The sequence below is a fragment of the Oncorhynchus nerka genome, linkage group LG16 (assembly GCF_034236695.1).
Source record: "Oncorhynchus nerka isolate Pitt River linkage group LG16, Oner_Uvic_2.0, whole genome shotgun sequence".
NCBI classification, from domain to species: domain Eukaryota; kingdom Metazoa; phylum Chordata; class Actinopteri; order Salmoniformes; family Salmonidae; genus Oncorhynchus; species Oncorhynchus nerka.
The window spans coordinates 7,579,848-7,597,209 of NC_088411.1; the positions used below are offsets into that span (position 1 = coordinate 7,579,848).

The 17,362-nt window shown below is 43.4% G+C and overlaps 1 protein-coding gene across 1 annotated transcript in view; it reads right to left on the minus strand.

Moving 5' to 3' along the window:
* Window positions 1-10,437: 10,437 nt before the first annotated feature.
* Window positions 10,438-17,362, minus strand: part of LOC115143960 (cadherin-related family member 1-like) — a 155,553-nt gene continuing 148,628 nt past the window's right edge. The window contains exons 16-17 of the mRNA XM_065002382.1: window positions 14,932-15,186; window positions 10,438-12,324 (exon numbers count right to left, since the gene is read on the minus strand). Of these exons, the coding sequence (XP_064858454.1) occupies window positions 11,719-12,324; window positions 14,932-15,186 (861 nt within the window). The 3' untranslated portion in view covers window positions 10,438-11,718. The remainder of the gene's footprint in view (window positions 12,325-14,931; window positions 15,187-17,362) is intronic.

The window sequence follows — 17,362 nt, forward strand, 5'->3', positions numbered from 1 at the left end:
CTCCCAACCATGGTTGGGGTTTTCACTGTCAGGAGTATCGAGGAATATCAAACCCACTTGGCTTGATGTGGCCCCGGGTGATTTAGTCACCATCATCACTCGAGGCCTCTTCCTCGAGCCGGTCAACGCGGAAAAATTCTAGAGTAGAGCAGGACTCTCCTGCTTACCAGCTTTGCGAAGGCCCCTGGCCCCTACTAGGAAACCAAAAAGATGACCTTGTTGATTCCAGGTAGCTTTTTTAGGATTGCCGAAGCAGTGAGGAGATTGTGCACAATGTTTTGAGATTTAGCCACCTCAAGGCGACTTCGTATCGCAGAGTAACATCGACCACCAAAGCTGTCTTTTTTCACGAATATCAAGTCTGGTTTCCTCAGTTTCCTCAGTTTGCCAGGCTGTTCCATTTCCGCATTTCCTCATGCCTCCAATCACATGGGATTGAGCACCGCACCGTCACTAAGCTGGTTAAGTTGTCTTCGAGGGATGGTCTCCCTGTGTCATTCCCACCGGCTCTCAGCCATTTTCCCTCAAACTCCGATTCCTCAACTGTGCAGCGAGTTATCCTGGATCAATGGCTCCAGGGCCAGATTGAACAGCAGCGGTGACATTGGGTCACCGACCGACATGTCAATCATCGAGGATTTCATTCTGTCTGTGATGATCCTCGTTGTGCTTTTCTCATAGGTGCTCCCAATTAACGCCATGATGTGCTGGTCGAGGTCCCTTTGCTTTAGAACACGCTGGAGGTGCTCATGTGATACAGAGTCGAAGGCCTTCGCAAAGTCCGCCATCTTCCGATCTGCCTCCACTCTACTGGATAAGACGTTTTTGGCTTTAGGGTAGTGCGGCACTCTTTGAAGGTCGACGGTAGGACCAGCCACATTGAGAATAAGCTAACCATCTTGACTCCTTTTGGGTCCCAACTTGAGTCTTTCTCCAGTCATTCCATCTGGTCCCGCTGCTGTCCCTTTTTTCATTTCTTTGAGGTTTTTGTATACCTCCATTGCTGAGATCAGATGCTGGAATTCACCATTGTTGGCCCCTCGTGTTGACCCAGCGTGTTGACCGGCTTCTTGGACTGCCATCGATCGGCAAAGGCCAAGAGTGAGTTCTGGCATGGGAATGGCGCACAAACCTTTCACCTCCTCGTCTAAGATTAGGGTCGCTAGTTTGGACTGGTCTTTGTCAAACAACATCTGTTGTCGACAGAAGGCCGCCCTCTTTACTTACCATTTCTTGTTTCCGCTCATAGGCTTACTTTTTGCCATATCGCTCTTTCTGTGGTGTCCCGCAACTTTGCCCAGCAGTTCTGTATTTCCAGTGCTGAGGACTCAATCAATGCCCCATTCTGATCCACACCCCTCAAAGATAATGTGATGGTCCCGATTTTGAGATCCCCGTCCATCCCCCTGTAGGCCTCGGCCGCAGCTCTGAGTTTGTCGCGGACCCCGTGTATTGTGGGTGGCGGTTCACCTGGGTTGGACTGCCACCTGGAATCATTGTTCGCCGCAGGGGCTTCCACGGGACCATCGCTTAGGGTCGCTGCCTTTCTCAGACGTCCTCGTTTATACCTCACCTGCTCTCGGGTCATTCCCGGCAGGCCACTTGCGACCATGCTATGGATTGCTTTGTAGCCCTCAAATAGCTTGTATCGGCGGTTAATCTCCTGTACTTCCCATTCTGTCCAGCCCTTGTTGGTATTTTCCTTCCTTTTCTGCTTTTCTTTCATCAGTTTCGCTTCCTCTGACTTCTGCTGGCAGTAAAGGGCTAGATGGACATGTCACTTATGTTGGGAGAGGCCGACCCCAGAACCAAAGCTTTTTCTGTAGTGTTCGCATGCGAAGGCTGTCACAGCCACAACCCTGGTCTCTGCCGCGCCGTTACACTTAGAAACGTGGCAGGAGATTGCATGACTACTGGGGCCAGAATGCCCACACGAGCCACATTTATATTGTACTTTCACCAGGCTATGACGGATTTCAAAGTGTCTGACAATGCCGCCCACCCGTTTTAATTATTTCACCACATAGCCCGCAGCTCAGTTCATGTACTGGGATTATGATGAGCATGGTGTCGTGGCTGGGGGAGGGGGAGGGTCTGTGGCAGGAGATGGTTCAGACCGAGCTGGCTGTGGTGGCAACACAACCTCCTTTCCTTCGTTATCCGATGGGCTGGAAGAGGTTCTTAATTTGCTCTCCCAATGAGGTGACACAATGCCTGGGTCGCCAACTGCATCCGGCCATCCGGGAGAGTCCAGGCTTGTGGTCTGAGAGTTGCTTAGGCAGCGACGTTTTCTCGGATGGCTAGTTCGGGGTTCGTTCAAGTTTGAGATATCACCGAGTGTCGGCTGGGTCATTCCTGATTGCCCTTCGCCTCTCCTGCGCTTATGGGTCTGACTTGGCTACCCCCTTATGGGTCTGACTGTGGAAGATCCTGCTCGCTTGACCTGATGGTGTCCAGAAACGCCCAACGTAGGTGTCAGTTTTGATAGCCCAATCTTGACACTCTGGCAGGAGAAATGCATCAAAGACATTTCCCTGGTGATCAAGTGGTTAGGATTTGGCAAAGTAGTCACTTGTACCCTCGTAAAATCCTTTAATTCTCTCCATACACATACCCAGAAACAGTTCCCCCAGCTGCGGCTCGAGCCCAGCATCGCTTCGCACCCCAGCCCGACCCACCCAGCCCTTAGAGCCAATCCTTATCCCAAAGTTACGGATCTGACTTGCCGACTTCCCTCACCTACACCATTGTATGACATTGTAAATGTACAGCCGTGCACCTGGTTACCTGAACGGGTTACCAGCAGCACATTTTTAAATGTTTTTTAATACCTTTAGGGGGTGCAAGGGGTCCATGGCCAGGTAGGGAGCTCTGGTAATTTTGGTGGCTGACTAAATACTTTTTTGCCCCACTGTATGTTATGAGTTGTGATTATGGTTAATTGTTTAGCTAGCTAACTACATTCTAAACAAAGACTCCACTACGCAAGTAACCATTTCAATAGGATGTTCATGATGTCACTGCGACAACTGTCGATAGACGTAGCTGGTAAATTCGCTCTGGCTATCTACTCCGATTTCAGAGCACTCGTGTCTGAGTATGCCAGAGCTCAGAATAACTGACGTAGTTATGAACACTCAAACAATGGTTTAATATGGTCGGTGTCAGTAAGCGTTGGCAAAAAAGTGTAATTACAGCCTAACCCAGTGAGTAAAATGGTCAGTGACCTGTTCTCTCATTTGTGTCTGGAAGTAGCTAGCAAGCTTGCCAACGTTAGCCAGTTAGCTTGGGTTCTTGACTGCTGTTGTTAGGTCAGAACTGTAGTAACATATTAACACGTTATTGTAGTAACATATTAACACATGTAATAACGCATTCACTGACTGTTGCCTGCCTGTGGCCAAAGCATGATAGAATAGCTTGCACACTGTGTCATAAACCTTCCCCTCCCCCCTGTCTTTCTGTGTATACTAACACTGGTACTACCCCGTATGGGGGGCTGACTGAGATAACATATACGCTGAACATAGACACTGAAATTCCTACACACATACACACTCGACCTTCTTCGGGATGGGCTCCAAAGACAAAGAACTCTGTCAAGAACCAATGGGATACGGACACCAGACTGGAGGGGACTGTCAATCACCTACAAGCAACCTACCCGAGGCCAGGACTACCAGAATCTACATATGTCATTTCAATGTATAAAATGGACTGCCCATCATGTTTTAGGTCTCTTCTTTCTGACGGTTCCATAAGAACTGGCCGAAAGGAGCCGTGCAGCACGTTTTACCATATATTATTACGCTATAATAAACAGCCTTTACTATACCATATCCACCTTGTCCAGAGTCTCAACTTGGTCTCGCTTCTCATATACTTATTCATCAACAGAACGCTCGGATCCACCTTACTCCTCGGCCAGAGCGTCCAGTTTCAGCTCTGAACGCTCCGAAAGTGAAAAGCTCTGAATTTATGAATGGACAATCTGACAAGGTCCAGAGCTCACTCTGGTACTCCAGATTGAATTTACGAACACATCCGTAGTATAAAACAGCCTTTAGTCTTGAAAGCTTTGGTTGTTCAGTACATGGCCTCACTTGTGAATCCTTAAAGAGATGGGTGGGGCTAAGGTTTAAGAGTGTGTGAACTATGCTGAATGGGTGGAGACAAAGAAGAGGTCTCCAGTAGGTTTAAGACACTAACAGCTTATGGTCAATTTAGCTTAGGGCATTAAAAGAGGCCTTTGTACTGACTCTGAAAAACACCAAAAGAAAGATGCCCAGGGTCCCTGCTCATCTGCATGAACGTGCCTTAGACATACTGCAGGAAAGCATGAGGACTGTAGATGGGGCCAGGGCAATAAATTGCAATGTTTATACTGTGAGACGCCTAAGACAGAGCTACAGGGAGACAGGACGGACAGGTGATTGTCCTCGCAGTGGCAGACTACGTGTAACACCTGCAAAGGATCGGTACAGCCAAACATCACACCTGCAGGACAGGTACAGGATGGCAACAACAACTGCCCGAGATACATCAGGAACACACAATCCTTCCATCAGTCCTCAGACTGTCCGCAATAGGCTGAGGCTGGACTGAGAGCTTGTAGGCCTGTTGTAAAGGCAGGTCATCACGAGACATCACCGGCAACAACTTCGCCTATGCTCACAAACCCACCGTCGCTGGACCAGACAGGACTGGCAAAAAGTGCCTTTCAATGACGAGTTTTGTCTCACCAGGGGTGATTGTCAGATTCACGTTTATCGTAATAAGAATGAGTTACACCGAGGCCTGTGCTCTGGAGCGGGATCTATTTGGAGGTGGAGGGTCCGTCATGGTCTGGAGTGGTGTGTCACAGCATCATTGGACTGAGCTTGTCATTTCAGGCAATCTCAATGCTATGCGTTACAGGGAAGACATCCTCCCTCATGTGGTACCCCACCAGATACGGACTGTTACTTTTGATTTTGACCCCCCTTTGTTCAGGGACAAATTATTCTATTTCTGTTAATCACATGTCTGTGGAACTTGTTCAGTTTATGTCTCAGTTGTTGAATCTTGTTATGTTCATTCAAGTATTTACACATGTTAAGTTTACTGAAAATTAACGCAGTTGACAGTGAGAGGACATTTTTTTTGATGAGTACGTCATTAGTCACCCATATGTTCATCAGTGTAAATTTCTCCAGGACAATGGGTCTTTTATCAATATATTTGCCTGTATTTAAAAAAATCGAATGCAATTTTATTTGTCACATGCACCAAATACAACACTGTGAATTGCTTACTTACAAGCCCTTAACCAACAATGCAGTTAAGAAAATAGAGTTAACTTCTTGACGCTACCCATCCCTTTAGCGGGATAATTGTCATCAACAACTGCTGAATTGCATAGCGCCACATTCAAATAATATTACTAAAAATATTTATATTCATGAAATGCAATATAGCAAAACACAGCTTAGCCTTTTGTTAATCCACCTGTCATGTCAGATTTTGAAAATATGCTTTACAGCGAAAGCAATCCAAGCGTTTGTGTAAGTTAATCGATCGCTCGACAAAACATTATGTACACCTAGCATGAAGTAGCTTGGTCACGAAAATCAGGAAATCAATCAAATTAATTGTTTACCTTTGATGGTCTTCGGATGTTTTCACTCACGAGACTCCCAGTTACACAATAAATGTTCCTTTTGTTCCATAAAGATTATTTTTATATCCAAAATACCTCTGTTTGTTTGGCGCCTTATGTTCAGAAATCCACAGGAAAGAGCGGTCACGACAACGCAGACAAATTCCAAATACTATCCATGTCAAACGTTTTTTAGAATCAATCCTCAGGTTGTTTTTAAAATATATAATCGATAATATATCAACCGCAACTGTATTTTTCAGTCGGAGAGGGAAAGGCAAAGGCAATGGCTGCCCAAACTCTGTTGCACCAAACAAACGCTGCTGGCACCCGGCCATGCAAAGATGCGATGTTATCTTTCTCGCTAATTTTTCTAAATAAAAGCCTGAAACTATGTCTAGCTGTTAATAACCTCTTGCGACGAGCAATCCCGTATCCGGGAGCGTAATCATAGCCTCAAACGAATTAGCATAACGCAGCGGACATAAATACCCCTAGAAACGTTTCCTATTCATGAAAATTGCAAATGAAATGAAATAAATATATTGAAACACAAGCTAAGCCTTTTGTTAACAACACTGTCTTCTCAGATTTTCAAAATATGCATTACAGCCAACGCTAGACAAGCATTTGTGTAAGTTTAGCATGGCATAATGCTATGCTAGGCTGTGCTGTGCTGGCAGCAGGCAACATTTTCACAAAAATAAGAAAAGCAACCAAATTAAATCATTTACCTTTGAAGAACTTCAGATGCTTTCACTCAGGAGACTCCCAGTTAGATAGCAAATGTTCCTTTTTTCCAAAAATAATATTTTTGTAGGCGAAAAACATCTGTTTTTTTCTGTTTGTTCATCCTGCTTGGCTGAGAAATCGACCGAAAATACTTCAACTATAATGCAGAACTTTTTTCAAAATTTGCTCCATAATATCGACAGAAACACTGCAAACGTTGTTTAGGATCCATCCTCAAAGTGTTTTTAACATATGTATTCAATAATATAATATATATATCAATAATATATATGGAGGCAGTTGGTTTCTCATAAGAAACTATTGGAAAAATGGCTACCTCAGTTTTTCCGCAACGTTTTCTCTGGGAGACACCATGCGTCCACTCGCCCTATATGGTCTCTTACAGCCATTCTCCAATGGAAATGCCTAAAAAGACGTCACAATGCTGCAGACACCTTGGGGAAAATGCGGCACTTCCTGATTGGATTTTTATCTGGGTTTCGCCTGTAACATCAGTTCTGTGGCACTCACAGACAATATCTTTGCATTTACATTTACATTACATTTAAGTCATTTAGCAGACGCTCTTATCCAGAGCGACTTACAAATTGGTGCATTCACCTTATGACATCCAGTGGAGCAGCCACTTTACAATAGTGCATCTAAATCTTTTAAGGGGGGGTGAGAAGGATTACTTTATCCTATCCTAGGTATTCCTTAAAGAGGTGGGGTTTCAGGTGTCTCCGGAAGGTGGTGATTGACTCCGCTGTCCTGGCGTCGTGAGGGAGTTTGTTCCACCATTGGGGGGCCAGAGCAGCGAACAGTTTTGACTGGGCTGAGCGGGAACTGTACTTCCTCAGTGGTAGGGAGGCGAGCAGGCCAGAGGTGGATGAACGTTTTGGAAACGTCAGTGTTTTCTTTCCAAAGCTGTCAGTTATATGCATAGTCGAGCATCTTTTCGTGACAAAATATCTTGCTTAAAACGGGAACTTTTTTCATCCAAAAATTAAAATAGCGCCCCCTATATCCAAGAAGTTAACACCTTGTTGGAAATATAATAAGTATATTTAGAGCATTTCTAATTGGAACAATTGTAATGGAACATCTGAGAGAAGGACTATTTTAATAGTGTTTGTTCCACAGAAAATGGAAGTAAAGAGTATACTTACCAGCTCCCCTCTGGTGGCCACAGTGACAAACCACACCCACCACAGTGACAAATTACTCCTCATCATATGGGACCACTGCGTGCCTCTTGGGCTCTGTTGATTAGGAAAATAGAACCCTAATCTTAACTCTAACCCCTACCTCTAATTTTATCTCATAACCCCCATCCTAACCTTAACCTCTGCATCCTGTCCTCTAACCCTAATCCACCTTCTGGCATTAGGTGAATAGCCCCCTAAACCCTAACCCTTAACCCTCATTCTAACCCTAAACCAACCCTTTGCATCAAGGGCCCTAACCCTAGTCTCTAACCTTTGATACTCCTTTCTCTTTGGGGTGGATAAATTAAAACACAGTGTCTTATGAGTATTCTTTTCTTTTGAAACCCCCATTCCCCTTTTGTTTTCCTTTAGTCTAACTTGTCTTATTTTAAATGTATATATATATTTGTTTTTAAATCATAAAAAATGGGATAGGATGGACACCTTTTGGTGTTGGGTTAATATTCCCCTACCCTAAACCTGTGTTTCCCCAGATGAAGTATGAAGACATTGCGCATCTCTAGTCAGAACAGATCTTGCATGAACTCAAACTCTTTCCCCTCTTTCCCCCTGGCACATTTTCTGGCTGGGGCCCGCATTGCCTTCCTTCACTGTTGTTTTACTTACAAATAATAACTTTGGACATATGTCAGATTCACATGTTTTCAGGCACTGGTGACAAATCATGCATTCTGATTCTTTCATAGATTGTAATGAACACGTGAGTAAAATACGTTTTTGAAGGTCGTACTGATTATGATGATCTAATGCTAAGCAATTTGCCAGCTACAGTGCATTCGGAAAGCATTCAGATCCCTTTACTTTTTCCCTTTCATTTTTTTTTTGTTACGTTACAGCCTTATTATAAAATGTATTAAATAGTTTTTTCCCCCTCATGAATCGATACACAATACCCCATAATGACAAAGCAAAAACAGGTTTTTATTGAGCATGCAGTCTTTCGTCTGATGTTGATTTTCTTAATGTAGGTGGGCATTTTTAGACAATGCCAATCGAAGTGGAGATGGTCTGCTGCCAGGTGATTCCACGGGTTTGTGTAGAATACATTGTAGTTCATTGTAAGATATATGCTCATCTTTCCCTTGATCCTGACCAGTTTCCCAGTCCCTGCCGCTGAAAAACATCACCACAGCATGATGCTGCCACCACCATGCTTCTCCATAGGGATGGTGACAGGTTTCCTCCAGATGTAATACTGGGCATTCAGGCCAAAGAGTTGAATTTTGGTTCCATCAGACCAGAGAATCTTGTTTCTCATGGTCTGAGAGTCTTTTGGTGTCTTTTGGCAAACTCCAAGCAAGCTGTCATGTGCCTTTTACTGAGGAGTGGCTTCCGTCTGGCCACTCTACCATAAAGGCCTGATTGGTGGAGTGCTGCAGAGATGGTTGTCCTTCTGGAAGGTTCTCCCATCTCCACAGAGGAAGTCTGTCAGAGTGACCATCTGGTTCTTGGTCACCTCCCTGACAAAGGCCCTTCTCCCCCGATTGCTCAGTTTGGCTGAGCGGCCAGCTCTAAGGAAGAGTATTGGATGGTTCCAAACTTCTTCCATTTAAGAATGATGGAGGCCACTGTGTTCTTGGGGACCTTCAATGCTGCAGACATTTTTGATACCCTACCCCAGATCTGTGCCTCGGCACAATCCTGTCTCGGAGCCCTACAGACAATTCCTTCGACCTCGTGGTTTGGTTTTTGCTCTGACATGCACTGTCAACTGTGGGGCCTTATTTAGACAGGTGTGTGCCTTTCCAAATCATGTCCAATCAATTGAATTTACCACAGGTGGACTCCAATTAAGTTGTAGAAACATCTCAATGATGATCAATGGAAACAGGATGCACCGGAGCTCAATTTTGAGTCTCATAGCAAAGGGTCTGAATATTTATGTAAATAAGGTAGTTCTGTTTTTTTTTTATAAAAAATTGCAATAATGTCGATTAAAAACCTGTCTTTGCTTTGCCGTTATGGGGTATTGTGTGTAAATCTATATAATCCATTTTAGAATTAGGTTGTAACGTAAAAAAAAAAAATTAAAGTCAAGGGGTCTGAATACTTCCCAAATGCACCATGTTTGTTGACATTATACAATGCATTCTGGTTGTCACTTAAGCATCTGTTAGACCAAAGATGCTATAAAAAGGTGAAGGGATAGTTCACTCAACTGACTTATGGTGCTTTCAAAACAACTGGGAACTTGGAACTTGGAAAAACCATAGGTCAAATCATAACGTCAGTGATATTCAAGTCGGAAGGTCGTAGCTCTAGAAAGAGGTACGAGTTCCTGAGTTGGAATTCCTAGTTGAATCCACATTTCTACCCCCCATGGACTTATCCCTGTATAGCTATGGTTCAGCTAGCAGTAGACTTGTATTTGGTGTGATGATCTTATTTGCTTTTTGGTAAAGTCATGTGCTCCGGTTCTTGTGTACACTGTAACAAGTACTTCGGAGATTTGTAATATCCAGTGGCCAAACTAAGTGAATATTTTTCAGGTAATGGGTGCTGCCATCTTTGACTTTGTTTATTTGCATCTTATAGTGAATGGCATTCTGTGATTAGGGAGTTTTCGCTTGGAAACAAACACACATGGCTGCTCTTAGCTTAGCTGACACGGATCTCTTTTCTAAACAATATTACATTTCTCCCTTGTGCTCACCAGAGATGTTGTACATTGTAAACAAGTCTAGCTGTTAAGTCGTTAATTTATGTATATTTTATTGTCAGGGCAACATGTTATTTAGATTGGTTTATGCAATGAGTTTGGGTGTAGATGTGTTCCATGTGTTGTTTAGATGACGAAATTCGTATTTATCTTTTACAATAAAAGGTGTAATTGAGGAATAAAGTTGTGAAGACCTTTATTTCCCATCAGAACAAAACATTGTGTAGATGCTTTTCAGACAATGCTGTTTAGACGTGTTTGTTTTATCATAGCTATGTTCTGCTGTTACTATTCCAATCACATATTTACGATGGTACGCTGCAGGGACCAGTCAACAATGATCACAAATGTGTGATTGTATGCGTCAAAGGGTTAATAAATTATTCCCTTTCTTCTCCAGGAGAGGGCAGTGAATAACACTGTTCCAGAGTGATTCGTAAGGTAATGAACCTAATCCTTTAGCCACCTTACAGTAAATACCCAAACTTTTCCTCGGCAACACCACCATCCTGGTCCTTGGATCCCATTGGCCAAACCCATATTTATCTCTAACCCCTAGACAAAGGACATAAGCAATTATTGCTTTAAAAGGCTGGCTCAAGATGTAAGTGGATGCACATACAAGGGATATGTTTGGTTTTAAAATCCACAAATTTCCTCTGTACTCGTGTTTTTTTTTTGGGGGGGGGATATAAATGAGAATCCAATTGGAAAGAGATGCACCACACAAATAGATGAAATTAGACATCAAGGGTCCTTACATGGCAGATGTGACAAATTATCCGCAATGTGATTGGTTTACCCCAAAACGTGCCTGCCTTAATGTGTTCAGATGCATTTTGCTTGACTCCCAAGCTTGTTGATCTTCTTTGTCAGGTGGTCAGACGAGTTCACCTCTCTCCGTTGATCCCTTTAGTCAGGTTAAGCTTCATAAAAGCTCTTGTAAGGAGCTTGGACAGAAGCCAAATAAGAGCCTTGTCCTGAGATCTAGTTTATGACTTCATCACGTAAGCTATAAGAACCTGAAATTACTAAGAACAGAAGGAATGGATCAGAGATTTACCAGTCCATAATATGAACTTTCTAATTGTTTGTTGGTTTTGTTTTATTTTGGATTATGTGTGTATTGTTATTGTATTACTAAATATTACTGCACTGTTGGAGCTAGAAATGTGAGGATTTCACTGCACCTGTGATAACATTTGCAAGTCTGTGTACGCAACCAATAAACTTTGATTTAAACAGACTTTGAACCAAAGACACGCATGCACAGACGATCACATGTTTTTGTCAGTAAAAACAACAACAGCTGATGACTTCTACACATTGATGGTTGACTTCTACACACACAATGTAAAGCACTTTGAAAGTTGCTGTATGAATTATATCTTTCATTGAGTATCATAACTCCCACTCATCAATACTCACAAGCAGACACAAACACTCACTCTCTTGCTCTCCTAAGAGCAGTTTGCCAACCTCCTCTGGTCCAGTCTCATTTTGAGCTCAGACACCAGTGCTGCATTCACACTGTCAACTGGTCTGTTCCTGTTCCTCTTAGGCTTGATCTGTGCTACTGTGCCCAATACTGTCGGTACCACCCACTGTCTGTCCCCAGGCCTCCCCCCAGGGAGAAGTGGGGGAAGGGCAGGGGCATTGGGCGGTGGTGGTGGTGGCCAATGGCGTCCACTCACCATGCTCACATTGTGGTTTGGAGACCAATGGTGTCCAGTCACCACATTCATGTTGTGGTTTAGAGGCAGAGGGTGTCCGCTTGCTATGTTATAGTTGCTACAGTTGACCCCCACCATGACCTCTGGTTCTTGGATTAGGAGTTTCTCTCCAGAGTTCGGGAACTTGAAGGTCACGGGTGGTTTGTTTCGCCTCCGGATGCGGCGGTGGGGTAGGATCCTGTTGGACTTTTTGTTGCGCATGAACATGATGGTGGAGATGAAGACTGTCACCACAACCATGAGACTAATGACACCAGCGATCATACCTAAGATGTGCAAAGGCTTGTCTCTACTCTGCACGAAAAAGGATGCCCAAGGGCCCCTGAGTTGAGTCTGTAAAAGAGCACAGAGAGACACAGTCATGTCCATTGGACTGAAATGGGAGACTGCAAGTATACATGGGAAAATCCTAGTTATTTATTACCTTACATGGTTCTGTGTGTGTTGCTATTTGGCTATGGGAATTTGGGACAAAGTGTATTATAATACATTTAAACTGCCAGACCACCACAGCCAAATCCGTACGCGTGTTAAGCTAGCTAAACAGTGTGAAAACATTACACTACATTAGAATAACAAATCCCCAAACACGCCTACCGGAGCTTGGTCAGTGCTAACACAATCTGTCTGCAAAACGTGGATCTGCAAAATACTAGTCTGAGTTTGTCTGGAATTATAATTCCTGTCCCATTGACTGTTTTTTCGATTGAGACAAGATCAGAAGGATTAGATGTGGCACCCATTATTAACTGAGACCATGCAGCGTCACAATTGTTTTGAGTTTACAGTTCATCCATAACATTTATCATGGATTTCTATTTCATTTCAAAGGAGTGATCAACATATTCTATTGTGCTCCTGTACTCTTTCACAGACACAAATCATGCGCTATGGTACAATGACCAGCTACAAATACAGCTGTCCTTCCAAGACAACATATAAACAGTAAGAGTCTTAGTGTAATGTTATGGGGGGACACCAAGACTGCTGGATGATCTCAAGGCAAGCTTTGTTTATGGCATTATACAGGCCTCCGTATAATCTTTCTGATCTTGCCATGAGGTTGAACGCCAGACTTTTTCAAAGTGTTGCAGTAAATGAGGGTGGAAATGAGGACAGTCGTTGCAATGGCGAAGGTGACAACACTAAAACAAATCCCAAACACAGCTGCGGGATGCTTCTTGAGGCTCAGGAAGTAGGAGAAAAATCTGTATTTGACCTGAAAATACAAAATTGACATTTAGAGGAGTTTAGATAATTTAGGGAATAGTTTAGGGATGTTTCAAGGTGGAAACCTAAAAAAAACTAACAAACAGATATCTTGGGTTTGGATTACTGTGTTCAGTTGGATTGTTCTATGGAGCAGCTTGAACTATTTGTGATCACTATGGCCAAGAGTTTTCCTAAGCACGTGGTCTGACCAGGAAAATCTCTATGCCCTGGTTATTACATAGTTATAGCATATAGTGAGCGTGCGTGTGAGTCGGTTTGAGCTGTGTGTGGTGTTGTGTTTCCCAACTAGCTAGGGGGATAGCTAACTAGTGAGGATTTGATCAAACTAAAACCCATGGCTCAATGCCTCTGTCGCATGGATTTCAACCTTTTATCTGAAAAATCTGCTTCAAAACTTATTGGGTTACTCAAGCAATGAGCATCCCACTGGCTCACACATGAGGCTCCCAAAGATAGTATTAGCAGTATGCTTGGAATGAGGATATGTCACATACGTCTAAATGTAAACATTAGTGGAGGCCCCCTATCAGTTTTGGAGGCAGCAATACCTTTGCTAGCAAGGAGCGGTGCGGTAGCTAACTAAATCAAATTTCAAATCAAATTTACTTATATAAGCCTTCTTACATCAGCTGATATATCAAAGTGCTGTACAGAAATCCAGCCTAAAACCCCAAACAGCAAGCAATGAAGGTGTAGAAGCACGGTGGCTAGGAAAAACTCCCCAGAAAGGCCAAAATCTAGGAAGAAACCTAGAGAGGAACCAGGCTATGAGGGGTGGCCAGTCCTGTTCTGGCTGTGCCGGGTGGAGATTATAACAGAACATGGCCAAGATGTTCAAATGTTCATAAATGACCAGCATGGTCAAATAATAATAATCATAGTAGTTGTCGAGGGTGCAACAAGGCAGCACCTCAGGAGTAAATGTCAGTTGGTTTTTCATAGCCGATCACTAACTAAGTGAATTGTTTCACCCGGCAGTTAGCCAAAATTGTTAGCTAGATAGCTAAAGTATGTATGCATAGATGTTCTGTAAGTAAGCTAGCTAGCTGTTTCAATTTAAATTTTACAGATTGTAACATTATCCATTTCCCATGCACACTTTTTTTTTTAACCAAAACCACCATTATGTCCCATTCATGACCAAAGCCATCAGATAGTGCAGCCACTATAGTGCATTACTTTTATCCTACCAAGCCGCACTGTTTCTTGACACACTGCTCGCTTAACATGGAAGCCATCCGCACCATTGTGTCGGAGGAAACACCGTACATCTGGCTACCGTAAGTAAGCCCGTAAGTAAGCCCGCCACAGGAGTCACTAGAGTGCAATGTCAAACCTCCCCTAACCCAGACGATGCTGGGACAATTGTGCGCCGCCTCATGGGTCTCCCGGTCTTGGCTGGCTGTGACACAGCCTGGGATCGAACCCAGGTCTGTAGTGATGCCTTAGACCTCTGCGCCACTCTGGAGGCCCATGGTGCACTATGTTTGACTAAAAGCAACTATGCACCACTTTTGACCAGAGCCACTAGTGTGCCAGAGACAAGTCCTAACTTGAGACGTTCGTTCAAATCTCCCATTGCAATCTAAATCTCCATTAATAATGCATCATCTACACAAAACACTGAGTTATGTGCATATTCCAAGTTTATTTTCTTCCCTGTAAAATTAAATAGGTGTCATTGGAGATGTTCCCACTGTCTCTTACCGCCTCTGTGATGTCTATCTTGACCACCGTGGTGGTGCTGAAGGAGGGCGAGCCTCTGTCTTGGGCCTGGACCACCACAGACCAGGTACAGTCATTCTGTTTGGTGATGTTCTGGATGATGTCCATGGACTTGATGTAGGACTTGAGCTTGATCTCGCCCGTGTCTGCGTTGATGTCGAATATGTTTTCTGGGTCTGTCTTCATGATGGAGTACTCAATGACATTGTTGGGCCCCTCTGCATCGTCATCTTGCGCCTGTTGGCACATTACACATAAACCAGACACACAAGATACCGTTTTTCTCAATAGTGCTGGTACATTTATGAATATTGTCCCATGCTCTCAAAGTAAATCTACTTCCTTTGTGTTGTGTTGCATTGAGTTGAGTTAAATTGTGTTGTATTTAGATGTGCGTGGTTGCCATGAGGCAACCTAGGCAGAGACATAGAAATGAAATGAAATGGATAGAATGGATTGGGAAGCTCTAACCCTGGAAAATTGACGTAACACAAGCAGTCATATTTAGCTAGCTCTCAGCTGACAGAAACCACAATATCAATTAGCTAATAACAATTACTATTTACAATTCATCACATCACGTGTGAGCTCCCCTCTAAAAATCAAAGGTAATCCGACGATAGTAGTTTGTGTGCGCCACCATGTTTGTTTTTTCACATCAAACAAAGATAAGAAGAGAAGATGAGGAGTTTGGTCTGTTTGCAGTATGTATGTTGAAGTAAGTTCACGCGAAAGATGAGTGAACCATTCCTTCACCTCATTATGGTATCTTTGGTCTGACAGACGTTTACGTGACACCCATAATGCATTGTCTAATGGCAATAAACATGGTGCCACACATGGCAATTAGCTTAGCATTAGCTCATCATAATCAGTACAACCTTCAAAAGAAGTATTTGACACACATCATAGGTGTCCATTACAATCCCTGCAATAATCGGAAGGCATTATTTCTCACTAGAACTTGAAAACGTGTGAATAAAACTGTAAAAACATTATGCTCCATACATACATACTGTATGCTACAGTATAAACGACAACAGAGAAACGACAGAAAATAAGGCACTTACTTTGATAGGAACGCACACATGTCCGAAGTTATTGTTTGTAAGGAAAACAACAATAAAGGCAATGTGAGGTCCAGCCAGAAAATGTGCCAGTTCATGCAAGACTGTGCAAATGTCTGCATACTTCATCTGCGAAAACACTGGGGAAGTGTTTGGGCTCTCCTTGAAGAGAGACGTTTGTCTGGCTCTGTAAAGCCTCAAACATAAATAGTCACAACAGTGAAATGGGCTACTTCTATGTGAATTAATGAAGAGGTGGAACACACCTCGATTCAAACTGTTGTTAGAAAATACAACTTTGAAGAATTTTGGGGGGAAATTGGCAAGTTGAAACATAAATAATTAGCAGCCAGTGTGTGTTAACTGTCCTGTTGCGTAATGATAACATTTTGGAACAGTGAGTGCATTCTGACATTATGTGCACAAAACAACTCACGCTGGGGCGACCATTAGAGATATTTGGAACTCAAACGTGAAAAGGTTAATTTAAGGGGGAAATTCACCTTCAAATGTTTTGTGCAACTGACTTAAACTTAAGGAAACTTTAAGGGAAAACATAAGGGGGAAAATATCTTGTTTTTTGAAACCGGGCCCAGATCCTGAGGTGGGTGAGACATGCACGTTGCTACTTCAATCTGTGCTTCAATTAACTCAACTGACATAAAAAAAATACACTGCTCAAAAAAATAAAGGGAACACTAAAATTACACATCCTAGATCTGAATGAATGAAATATTCTTATTAAATACTTTTTCTTTACATAGTTGTATGTGCTGACAAAAAAAATCACACAAAAATGATCAATGGAAATCAAAGTTGTCAACCCATGGAGGTCTGGATTTGGAGTCACACTCAAAATTAAAGTGGAAAACCACACTACAGGCTGATCCAACTTTGATGTAATGTCCTTAAAACAAGTCAAAAGGAGGCTCAGTAGTGTGTGTGGCCTCCACATGCCTTTATGACCTCCCTACAATGCCTGGGCATGCTCCTGATGAGGTGGCGGATGGTCTCCTGAGGGATCTCCTCCCGGACCTGGACTAAAGCATCCGCCAACTCCTGGAAAGTCTGTGGTGCAACGTGGCGTTGGTGGATGGAGCGAGACATGATGTCCCAGATGTGCTCAATTGGATTCAGGTCTGGGGAACGGGCGGGCCAGTCCACAGCATCAATGCCTTCCTCTTGCAGGAACTGCTGACACACTCCAGCCACAAGGTCTAGCATTGTCTTGCATTAGGAGGAACCCAGGGCCAACCACACCAGCATATGGTCTCACAAGGGGTCTGAGGATCTCATCTCGGTACCTAATGGCAGTCAGGTTACCTCTGGCGAGCACATGGAGGGCT